At 40.0% G+C, this 12710-nt stretch overlaps 1 protein-coding gene across 1 annotated transcript in view; it reads left to right on the forward strand.

Annotated features, from left to right (window-relative positions):
• Positions 1-1125: 1125 nt before the first annotated feature.
• Positions 1126-12710, forward strand: part of pcsk5a (proprotein convertase subtilisin/kexin type 5a) — a 33475-nt gene continuing 21890 nt past the window's right edge. The window contains exons 1-15 of the mRNA XM_088010876.1: positions 1126-1670; positions 2670-2774; positions 3608-3781; positions 3883-4023; positions 4317-4393; positions 4650-5019; positions 5117-5323; positions 7642-7742; positions 7857-7960; positions 8295-8415; positions 8701-8889; positions 10877-11016; positions 11149-11271; positions 11438-11540; positions 12463-12653. Coding sequence (XP_087867002.1) covers positions 1521-1670; positions 2670-2774; positions 3608-3781; positions 3883-4023; positions 4317-4393; positions 4650-5019; positions 5117-5323; positions 7642-7742; positions 7857-7960; positions 8295-8415; positions 8701-8889; positions 10877-11016; positions 11149-11271; positions 11438-11540; positions 12463-12653 — 2296 coding nt within the window. The 5' untranslated portion in view covers positions 1126-1520. The remainder of the gene's footprint in view (positions 1671-2669; positions 2775-3607; positions 3782-3882; positions 4024-4316; positions 4394-4649; positions 5020-5116; positions 5324-7641; positions 7743-7856; positions 7961-8294; positions 8416-8700; positions 8890-10876; positions 11017-11148; positions 11272-11437; positions 11541-12462; positions 12654-12710) is intronic.

The raw sequence follows: 12710 nt of genomic DNA on the forward strand, positions 1-12710 counted from the left end.
AGTGAATCTTGTATAAGTTTATGGCTTAATATGCAACCAATAACTTTTCATCCATTTAATCTATGTTCTGTAGGATTTTTATCCTGTTAGCTGTTGAATATCCTCTTTCAAAAGTTATAAAATAAGAGGCAAATAAATTGTAGACAAGTCAAAGTACACCTGCAGATTCATAAAACAAACTCTACACATGCAGGTTCCAGTTTTGGCTTTTTCGGTCTAAAGCTAACTAGACGCCTAACACTGCCTAGTTTCTGGTCATAACATGAACCACGTTATAAAGAAATAATGGCTTTGAAGCAGAAAAAATGTTCAACTCTACGTGTTGCTGTGCTCTGTCAGGTGGATTAAGGTTCAGAAATGGTTTCTAGAACCTTCAACCATTGAGACTTCATATGTGAACTTGTGGATAAAAAGTAAAAGGTTTTGCAATTTCACCAAGCTTCTTGTAAGAGCAAAAATGCAGTTGCTTAAATTATTAAGAAAAAGAAAAGAGAAACACTTTTCTGTGAACAAAAGTGGTGCATATAAGCTGTTGCACACTGGATTTGAAGGAGGGAAATAATCATAAACTGATTATTAATGAGGCTCACTAAAGCCTATATCTAAAATAAACTCCTATCTTCAGTGTAGTTTCACAGATCTCTCTCTAAACATCTCAGGTTATCCGGGCGCAGTATCTGATTATAACAATACTTTTTTCCCCCTCTTTTTAAAATATACATATCTTTAAACAATGTATTAGCTCTACTGCTTCTTCTTCTTTTGTAGCACAGAGGGTTTTCCTGTGATTGCTTCAGACTGACCTAGTTTAAATGACAAATTTCCAAAAGCAGGGATATAAATTCACAGCCTACCATGCTGCCAAGACTAAATGTGTTGGGCCAAAAAAAAAAAAAGAAAATAATAATCATAATAAACATAGAAATGTGATGAAAATTAAAGGAAGTTTGAAAACCCTATGCACAGGGTTCAGACTTTCTACAGTGATCATGGCAGATTATGAATTTGTTTGAATCAGTCAAATATAAAAATGTATCAACTAGAGTTGGAATAATTTTGAAAGTAGAGCAAGTGAAATAAAGAGATGAAACAGATTATGTGTAGGTATCATTTTTAAATGGCGGATCCAGTCATTAAGCCTCTGTAGTTCATCAGAAACTAGGACAAAAATGCAGAAAGTCTGTCAAAACTGAACCTGAAGGAAACTGCACACTGTGTAGAGCAACATACAGGAAGGGTCATTCAAAGGGGCTGACATGATTAGGTAATCCGTAGGTCCCATGTTCAAAGTAATCTGATAGGTGATCTCTGCCAGTGAACCAGAGTCGAGACTTGACAACTTCAGTCGGCCGCCATCCCTTTATTCCTTCAGGGCTTTGAGAGGAGGCTTCTATTTGTGTGTGTGTGTGTGTGAGTGTGTGTTTTTTTATCAGCAATGAGAAGCAGATTTAGCCAAACCGGTTGCAGGAACAACGCATGAATCTTCGACAGGAAGGAGACTGCAATTGATCAGAGCAGTAATGGGACATTTGTTCACCCTGTGGATGGGAACTCTCCTGCAGCTTTGTCACGCTACTATTTATACCAATGACTGGGCGATCAAAGTTAGAGGGGACCCTGAGTCTGTGAAGAGGATAGCAGAGAAATATGGCTTTACAAACATGGGTCAGGTGAGTGTGCTGAAATACAGAGCATATTCTCTTGCGTGAAAGAAGCAGCTTTAACATCACCGACAAATTTTTATTAAGACAAAACCTTCCAATAATTCTCCAGTGTTATGTAAAAGAATAATATAAAATCGAAATGTTTTATTACATTTTTTTAAAGATGCAAAAAAAAAAGTATTTTTCTGTGAATATCTGGATAGAAACTGAATGTGTTATGAAGAACCGAAATAATGAAGATTTTCAATAACAATAATATCTTTGTTCAAACAACAGAGACGTTTGTGGAGCTGAAGGAAGAAGTAGCGCTACTATTAATAATCAAAATTTGTTCCCCATCTCGTGTTCACACAATCAAAGATTAACTGTTCCTTAGCATAAAAACCTCATGGGAATAAAATGCTGAACTTTATCACTGTTTTATTCAAGGTTCCGAGACCCACAGCACGACCATGTAAATAATGCATTAAAGCAAATAAATAAACTATGTCTATAAAACTCAACTACTCCCTAGAGTTGGCTTCTGTAATGAAACTTTCAGGTTTTGGATCTGCTGAAAGTAAAATGCACCTTAATACTCAATTAAAGCTAAATACACTACTTTATAGAGCCAGGCAGGAAAAAAAAAATCTGAGTAAATTTACCAACAGAGCCACAAGGGAATAAATTAAGGCAATTATGTCATCTCTCTTGTGAAAAATGGCAAGCCAATGATTTTTTTTAAAAATAAAGCATAAAAGAGTTTGGAAAAAAAAAATCTGCTGACATCATTTTGTCCGAGTGTGCATGTTTCAGGCAAACTCAGACAGCAGTGCGGCTCGAGTACCGTGGCTCATGTTGCAGTTACCTGAAAAACTATCACAGGTGTTAGGTAGCAACTGAATGAAAGACACCAACAACTGTTTTAATTATTCAGCGGCTGTTTAGAACACAGCCTGGAGAAGAGCAGAGCATTATTCTGGGAAAAGAGAGGTTTTATTAAGTGGATTTTATTCGTTTCACCAGATTGGAGACTTGGAGGGTTACTACAGCGTCCTTCACCAGCAGACAGCAAATCGTTCCGCCGAATTCAACAAAGAAGTGACAAATCACCTTGCAAAGGAGCCAAAGGTAAAGTAACATGATACAACGCAGATGGAAGACTCTTTTGAAATATTAATGTCAGCACTTTTTTTTTTTTTTTTTTTGCACTAAGGTGTACCAGAATAAGTTCACATGATTATGTGGGTTAAGCATATTCATCTTCAATGTAAGCCTTTGTAACGTTGTTGACCTTTAGTGCTACCGTAAGCTGTGCAACACTTTTATAAAAAAAAAAAACATTGAAACTGGGCTGGACTACAATAATGCCAAAAGAAGGAAAATAAGAGTAACCCTAACAAATTATTTTTATTTTTTATTTTTTTGCACAAAAAAGTGGAACAGAAGGAAAGCTCTCTTGCCTCAGGCCTTCAGATTTGGCCTTAATCCTGTGAAAAGCATTCTGAGGTTGTTGTTTGTCTGGGTCAGTGTGTGGGAGAATGGAAATAAAACAAAGAAGCTTTTTGTTCCTCCTCAAAAACATTTTTTTTTTTTTTTTTTGGTAGCTGCTGAGAAATGTGTTGAAAAGGTACAGCGTGGTCATGATGTCACAAAAAATGATTATAGTCATGCTTATTCGACTCTCCCACCCAACATTTAGCTGGCTGAGCCCCTTGTTGTTTACATCTTTTATTTCTGTCTGCCTTGTTTACAAGTTTAATTTGATGAAAACAAGGCAAGGAGACAAGGCAACAGAGGATGTCATTTAATATTCTTTTGAGAGAAACGTTCACACATCTGCACTGGTCCTTTTTTCGAAACCCCGTGACTGTGGGAGGGGTAAGCAGGAAAGAGAGATATTTTTAGTAAAATAGATACAACAATTGTCTGCATCTGTCCTAATTACCCGTGTTGCTTTTCAGGTGGAATGGCTCCAGCAGCAGGTGGTCTTAAAGAGAGTAAAGAGAACCTCCAGAAGAAGTCGCCTCTGTGGCCATGACCTGGTGAGAAGGCATCTTCATCCACCGATTCATCAGTCTGCCTTCAAACACAACATGCATTTTAGTTGGCCTTTGGGGAACGACCCGTGGTACACTGTATGTTACTTTCTCCCTCCCCTTTTTGTTTGTTTCTGAAACAAAACCAACTGAAAGCAGAAAAATAATCCAAGTCGAATATGCTAATGTGTGCCTGACAGAGCTGTACCGAGGCCAGTGGCTGCCAGACTGGTATGAACATCGCAGCGGCCTGGAGGAGAGGCTACACCGGGAAGGGTGTGGTGGTGTCTGTCCTAGATGATGGCATTGAGAAAGAGCATCCAGATCTGAAGCCAAATTATGTAAGTGCCCTGGGACGGGAGGCTCTTTTCAGGAAGGGGACATTAATCATAAGCAATTTGGCTGAGCTTTAAGTGAAAGAGCAAGGAGCCGAGACAGATATTGCAGTCAGGAGCTCGCGGCCCAAAGGTTTAGAAAGGCCGGTTAAGAGTATTGGAATGGACATTAAATGTCTGATCCACTTAGCTGTGTGGCGGACTGGTGGATAATGCTCTTTGTGATTTGTCTGATGAAACAGAGACAGATAGCTGCTGGCAGCTGCTATGTGCTGCTTCTTACTATTCACTTGATTTAGGACCCACTTGCCAGCTGCGATGTAAACGAACAAGATCAAGACCCGACTCCAAAACATTCCAAGAATGCAGCCGACTCGTGAGTACACCTTGCCTCTAAACTTTCATGTTTGCTTGTGAATTGCAGCATTCCCCATCATAACACCATCTCTAATTAAAGCAAGATTTTTTTGTTGTTTTTTTTTCTCCATTTCTTTTGTAATTACATGCACGTATAGATATGGAAATTGAAAGTTTTCCTTTGTCTCTGCACTGATGTCACGGAAATACCTTGTCTTCTTTTCATGCATATGCATCTAACTTCATGTTCTGATGTGCTCCTCCTTTCTCTGAAGCCATGGGACTCAGTGTGCGGGGACGGTGGCTGCATCCGCAAATAACTCTCTGTGCACAGTCGGAGTCTCATTCCGTGCACGCATAGGAGGTGAGTCCACATCAAGGCTTCAAAGAAGCATTTTGAAGGTCTTTTTGAGGAATTGCAGATTCAAGCATTCTGTTTTTCCTTTTTTCTTTGCCTCAAAATTACCTTTAGGCATTCGTATGCTGGGAGGCGATGTGACAGATATTGTGGAAGCCGTATCATTGAATTTCAGGCCACAGTACATTGACATATACTTAGCCAGCTGGGGGCCGGATGATGACGGAGCCACTTTAGAGGGACCTGGACCCCTCGCTCGTCTCGCTTTACAGACTGCCGTTGAAACGGTAAGAGAAAGAGAAAGAACGTTTATTCCTCTTTAAATCATTTTATTCTACTATAGATAGTTTACTAGTGTTGGCTTCTTTCTCGAATTCGCCACAGGGCCGGCATGGAAGGGGCTCAATTTTTGTTTGGGCCTCGGGGAATGGAGGGAAAGCAGGCGATCACTGCTCCTGCGATGGCTACAGCAGCAGCATATACACCATTTCTGTGAGCAGCGTCGGTCGCCATGGAGTCCGGCCAGAACACCTGGAACAATGCTCCTCCACACTGGCAGCGGCGTACGGTGGTGAAGAGACAAAGAGGATGGTGAGCTCAGAAAGCAGCAGGAATTAGGTTGTTAAATCTCAGGGACCAGTCTTACATGAAGGGAAAAAATAAAGGAAACTGAGGTTATGGTTGGGAGGTAATAGGACTAACAACGGCTCCATCAAGGAAACCAAATGAAGAATCTTAAAAGGATTAAAAGTATGGCATAGCCAGCATACATAGAAAATGTGTGAAATCAATTTAAATGGGAGAAACCTTCCTTTCACTGCAACTCTAGATGATTCATTTCAGTTTATTTCATTTTTCAACCGTGTGGGCACATGTACACATATCACATGAATACATTTAGTAATGTATGTAGTAAAAATATATTTATAAGTTGCTTAAACTACAGTAGTTTAACCTTCGACTGGAGCTAGGTCACATTGATTGTTAGACAAAACAAAAAAATGTGTCAATTAGCAATATATGTCAATGTTATTCATAATTTAAACTTTGTCTGCTTATTTAAATATCTCCTTTTTTCTTCAGTCATACATAAAATGTATTTCATTCTTCATTTAGATCTTTTGTTATCAAAATTTCTGACAGAATCTGTGACTGGAAAGCAGTCCATTATCTTTCATTGAGGCAGTTCTAAAGCATTTCAAAGTTAGCCTTTCTGTATGCTAAAATCCCAAATCTATCTAATAACAGCAGCTTTCAAAGCCTCCATTTAAATAAATATAATGGTTACATCTACATTGAGAAACATCAAAAGTGAGAGAAAGTTTTTTTTCCTTCTTCTTCTTTTCAAAAGTTTGAGTTCAGCTTTGCCTGTCTCTGTAAGCAAACACCTGGACTCACTTCCTGCCTGGAGCGGGCTTCTATAGGGTGCCAAAAAAAACAAAAAAAAAAACAAGTGTGCAGACACCATTCTGCATAATCTTTAAGTTATGTTTAAAGCAAACTCACAGCAGACATCCAGCCTCTCTCCTCTGTGGAAATAGATTTGCATGATGTATCTAAAGTTTATTCTGGAAGACTCCCACTTTGCAGCAGCCGTTTACTCACTGTGAACTCACAGTGCTGTTTAATGTCATCAGAATTAGCAGCTCTCAGTTAAAGACTTCCACATGCATACAGCCTCAGTAAGATTGTTAACATATATACAACAGAAGCCCTAAGTATCAGCAAATGAAAGCCACAACTTTTGACCACAAGAGCTAATGTCATTTGATGGTGTAGCCAAATTAAACTAAAATGTTTTTTGTTTGTTTATTTATTTATTTATTTATTTATTTATTTATTTATTTTTGGAGGCTATGTGCCATATTAGCTGTGAAAAACAATATTACCTAAATCTCTTTCTGGAGATCAAGTTTCTTTCAAGGAAATAAGACATTACTTTTATCAACAACACCAATGCAATAAAATTGAAAAAAAGTGTAATTTATAAAATTGATCACCAATTTGAAAGTTCTGGAATGTTTAAAAAGTTATTTTAATCTTGCTAAAAGATTGAGATCTTGGCATCAATATCTAAGGAAGTTTGTTGAAAATAATAATGATTTGATTAAGGAATTAACCTAAAATATAACACATTTTAAACCATGATCTTGAGAAAGTGATCATGTGAATTTATGGTATTTTTCGAACTATAAGCCGCTACTTCTTTCCCACGCTTTGAACCATGTGGCTTGCAGCCCGGTGCAGCTTTTCTGCGGATTTTTCTTCAACCACCAGGGGGCTCTTTAACAGGAAATGGGTCATTGGAAGTCAAAATTGGAAATCAAAGAAGAAATTGTTGATTTCCATTTTGAACAAGCACATGCTAGCAACAGGCACGATTTAGAAATGTTTTCAAACTCATTCCCCCTCATCATGGAAACAACACGAAGAAGTTCATATGATGCCGCTTTTAAGTTGAAAGACATCAATCAGATCGATAGCCGCTGCACCTAAGCTCGGCGTGAACGAATCCATGGTTCGGCGTTGGAGAGGAAGGCCTGCGTCCATATTGTGGAAAACCGAGAGCAGCGGAGATACCAGCGGCTTATAGCCCGGTGCGGCTTTTACATGTACGTTTCCAGTGGTTTTTTTTTTTTTTTTTTAACTTTGGGTGCGACTTATAGTGAGGTGCGCTCTATAGTCTGGAAAATATGGCAGGTATTAGAGAAGCTGTCAAAATTGTGACTATTTTCAAACAGAAACACAAAAATCTGTCATAACCAAATAGTGGACAACAAAAGCAGTCGTACAATCTCAGTTGGTTTCATTTGCAGCACATTAGGTTCATTATCCAGAATGATGATGATACAAAAGAAACAATCTTTTCAGTTTATTATCGTTTCACTTATTGCTGCTGTTGTTGACAGATAACCCTCGGACCACAGCAGGGATGCAGCAGGACTCTGTCTGGAACATCCCTCTCCTCCTCATTGGCTGCTGGGGTGATTGCTCTTACTTTGGAGGCCAAGTGAGCAGCTCCATGCCACACAACATATCCACATATCCAGGACCAAAGGGTCTAAATCAATAGCTATAATAGCTACTGAGGCAATTCTGTTTCCATCTATCTGACCTTTCATAGCCCTCTCCTGACCTGGAGGGATGTGCAGCACATTATCGTCCGTACATCAAAAGCTCATCATCTTATTGCTCCTGACTGGCACTATAATGGAGCTGGGTACAAAGGTAACATCATATCTCTGTTATGTTTTGTTTTTTTTTTTCCCCCCGAGTTTTTGCCGATATTGGTATAAAAACACATGATGTCTTCCGCATGAAATCCTTCCAACGCTGAGAGAAAAGATTAGCCGAGACTGATGTTTCAGTGAATGTTCTTTTAGCTTTTTTTAGGAGAGCCATAAAGCAGCGAGCATTTTGAAAACTAACGAGGTACAGAGAGCAGAACAGCGATAAACGCCTACGGAATCTCGGGGGGACGTGAAATCTTTTAGAAGCCTCTGTGCCCTCCCTACCCCTTGCTAATGTGTTGTGTATTTGTGCGTGCATGTCTGTCTGTTAGTGAGCCACCTGTACGGCTTCGGCCTGCTGGATGCTGAGAGCATGGCGAAGGAGGCTGAGCGCTGGAAACAAGTCCCAGCACAGCATGAGTGTGTGGAGGAGGAGGCCATCCAGCTGAGCAGGTAACGCACCAACAACTCTGCGAGAGCTCTTTGTTCTGAGTCAGGGCTTCCCCTGATTTCTTCTCATCTATCACACTTCATCTATTTCTGTCTCAGTTCACATGCTGATTCTCACGCACTTTAATAAGCTTCATTTTCTCTTGTGCTGTGCTCTTCCAACTCGCTTCTTGTTTTCCGCCTCCTCTCTCATCTCTGGTGCTTACTGTGTGGCTTCATGTTTTGTTTTTTTGTTTTTTTCGTTTTTTTTTTTTTTTTTCTTCTTTCCCTCCTGTCTGTCTCGTACAGAATTATTCATCCAGGCTCAGTGTTGACGTCTGCGTATGAGACCACCGGCTGCTCCAGCGCGGCCTCGCGGCACGTTGTTTATGTAGAGCACGTCGTCATCCGCGTAACCATCACTCACAGCCGTCGTGGCGACCTTTCTATCACGCTCACGTCACCTGCAGGCACCGTGTCGCAGCTGCTGGCTCACAGGTAACATGGGGGCTGCTCCATGCAAACTACTGTGGCGCCACCACGGCCCTATCCGCAGCAGAAGGGGTAAGGGTGGGGAGGGAGTTTCTGAGGGTGGAAACGAATTTGTTTGGAGCTCAGCATTCAGTGCTTGTACCATTAGTCTTCAGATGGCAGCCATGGGGAGAAGTCGATTTTGGCAAACGCGCCTGGAAAAGCAAAGCAGTGATGCTCATATGTTATTCCAGAGGAACCGGCTTTTGGGGAGGTTCTGTGAAAAATTAATTCCTGGCAAGCTTCCTATTTTCATCTTGTCCTTTTCTGAACCAAACTGAATTGAATGCATCATGAATAAAAAACACCAACACTTAAAGGGGAAGTGTTATGTAAATACAACTTTTCTGAGCTTCACATCACGTTTTAATGTTATTCCTTATTCACTAAAATACCTGGAGTGTCACCCTGATTCTTTCATGAATGTTTGAGAAATCCTTTAATCACCCATGGCAATCATTGAGCTGTTAGCCTCTAGGGGTGGACCACCGAGCCCTCCCCTGCGACTCAGCTCTTTCAGACCAGCTCCTCCTAGCCAGCATAAACTAGCAAACACTTGGTGGGACTGTGCATCAGCTGAGCTCCTTATACAAGCAGCTGCTTATGGCTTATAGTTTTAAATTTTTTATTCACCTAAAACTTTATCTTCTAAATTATCCTCATCCACTCGTGCATGTAGATCAGAAATGAGCAATCTCAGGCTGCCTCAGATTATTAATGAACAGTATGATTTCAGGATGAAAATGTTGGATTTATGCTCATATTCGTTCAGAGGATTTCCAAACTTTTTATAACACGTATCACCTCAGTAAAAACTTTGCTTTGCAAGTGCCACAATACCAACAGTCGTTTTAAAACAGCAACACGAAACTTTTCAGGTTGTTGTTATGACCTAAAAAGTAAGAAAAAACAAAGACTTTACAAAGCAGGACGTAATTGAACTGAGGGGTTTACATTTATTCTGAAGTCTAAATTTGACTTTGGAAAAATAAAAAAAAATGCTCTGTTAAAGTGAGAATTTTAAAGAGGAACATCCTGAATACTCAAAGTCCCATGACTGACTTGGTGACACCTACGGTAAAACTAGCTTGTCAAAACATTTTAAGATCTTTGTTTCATGAAATCTTTTGGCAGTGTACAATAACAACGTTGCGGTGAGCATGTTGCATGTTGAGCACATTGTGGTGGGTAGTCCAAGAGTAAACAGGATAATGATGAAGTGAAACATTTTAATGGAAACAGATTATAAAACTGAAGAAGACAGAGATCACCAACTAGACACAAATTGGCAAAATGTAGGGAGGAAAACATATGGCTCTGACAACCAGTAGTTTAAATACAGGGGAGGGTGACTACTGGAACCAAGGACAGGTGAGTCCGATCACATTGTGTGATGAGACAGAAGCTTGAGGCTGCTGAACAAAAAAAAATAAAAAATGAGGAAAATGGAGATGGAGGAACACAGAGATACATTTAGCTGTGCAAGAAACAGTAGATCACAAAAGACACACAGAAAGCTAAATAGCATAATTCAACCAGAACCTGGAACTCAAACAAAACCTTGAAATAGTTGGGAGGTATGATTGTGAAAACAGCCTGAAACTCTTGATTTTGTTGATTTTCAAAAAAACAAAACAAACGGATTCTATGCTTACTCCTCAAATATGAAACTGCTTTTCATTTGATCTGTAAAAGGTGTCCAGTCAGCACAAGCTCTCAAATTTACAGAAACCTTCACATTTGTTTTACATTTGTCAAAAATAAAGAAGCAAAACTTTTGAGATAACATAAAAAGCACTTTTTTATTTTATTTATTTTTTTTTTGCAACAATCCAACCAGGGAACTAATTACAAATTAAATATCCTATTAATTAAACAATGTTGCGTTAAAGACATGTCTTAATTAGTGATGGTAGTAGTTGTACGCTCACGATTGTGTAATGTTTTGCTCTAGGCCTCTTGACAACTCCACTGAGGGATTTCAGAACTGGGAATTCATGACAGCTCATTCCTGGGGGGAGCAGGCAGCGGGAGAATGGACTTTGAAAATCACGGATACTCCCTCTCGGAAGCGAGACAGCAGCGCTGAATTAGGTTTGTTCTTTCTCTTTGTAGCATCTCTTCGTTGTGAGACCTATTTACACTGAACATCAAGAGGAGGCAGCTGAAACACAGCGCCAGCCTCGGGGGACAAACCTGTTTTTCTTTCTCTCTGTTGTTTCACAGGGATACTGAAGAAGTGGTCTCTGGTGATTTATGGCACTGCAGAGCAGCCGTATCACGTGCGCCGTCGGCGAGTCCGATCAGCAGAGCCCTCCGTGGATAGCGATCTCGCAGAAGGATACGACGGTGAGTCGCGTCGTAGCTCAGGGTTTTCAAACGGCAACGTTATGAGCTTTGTCATGCACTTGCAGAATGTGATTACAGGTTATCAGGTTATTATTTACAAAAACACATAGTAAAACAACCCAAAAGGCCTTTTGGGCTTGCATTTTGAGAGTATTTGCCATTTTAGGACCCTGTGATCCAGAATGCAGTGATGACGGCTGTGACGGGCCTGGCCCACAGCAGTGTGTCACATGTCTGCACTTTTTTCTCAAGTTCAAGAACAATTCAAGGTTAGCATGACTGCATAATGCTGGTTACAGTGAGTGGATGCAGATGGTAAGTGATGATACTGTTTTATTATCTCACTGTCTTACAAGATCCAATCTTCGCATTTTAAAGTGTGCTTGAGTAGGGCCCTTAAAACGTCTTAAAGCTCATCAAAGTTTTCCTTTGCATTTCATTCACTTATTTACAGTGCAGTATCTAAACATTCACATTTTTTGATTTATTTTAACACCACTTAGCTTTGACCTATGAATCGTTCACACACAAAAACACACAAACTCATGTGTGCATCCTGGCCATAATGATATATCAGCCTCCTGCAGTTTCAGCCCTTCATGGCTGGAGATCCACCAGCGGCAAAGCGTTAAATTATGCTTACGGACATTGATATTATTAAACAACGTAAAGAAAAACGTTTTAGGCAAAAGCTTTGTTTGAAAAACAAGTTTTAGTCACATGCACCTGAGGCAGCAGTTTTAAGACTTCGCTTGGACTCGGCGCTGAAAACATTTGAAATTTGACTTGAACTTGTGCTTAATATCTTGAGACAGGAATTGAATTTCGCTCTAAGACTTCGGTATTGAATTTGACTTTTGACACCTATTTGAAGATTATTTTTTTGCAAAAGACTTGATACCTAACTTGCGCTTCATCATCAAAACTTTTGACTTGAGCTCATTAGAGGACATCTCAGACTGCTTGCAACAAACAAGAATAATGTCTAACAAAAACAATCTTCAATTCTATGTTAATCAAACTTTTTAGCTCTGATTTATTGCAAGAAGGGAAAAAATGTGCTAGTGTTACAGTTAATCCATTACTGATTACCAACAAACCAACATGGCTGATATTGAATGCCCTCGAGAATTGCTTTTTTGCAGTGTATTTCTTCATGCGAGTCTCCTTATCTTCATGTTTGTCCGTCAGGTTGTGTGTCTCAGAGTGTCCCCAAGGGTTCTGGGGTGACCGTCGGCGCTGCAAGAGGTGCTACTCCTCTTGTGCGAGCTGCAGCGGGAGTCGCAGCAACCAGTGCACCTCTTGTGTTCCTGGTCATCACCTGACAGAGGGAACCGACACCTGCACAGCCTCCTGTGGAGATAACTATTACCTGGACCACGGTTGGACATTTTGACTTGTCCTTCAAAAGTTTATTTTTGTTTTCCTTGCCTTTCTGA

The sequence above is a fragment of the Poecilia mexicana genome, unplaced genomic scaffold (genome assembly GCF_051168715.1).
Source record: "Poecilia mexicana isolate PSO_F unplaced genomic scaffold, ASM5116871v1 scaffold_12, whole genome shotgun sequence".
Taxonomy (NCBI): Eukaryota; Metazoa; Chordata; class Actinopteri; order Cyprinodontiformes; family Poeciliidae; genus Poecilia; species Poecilia mexicana.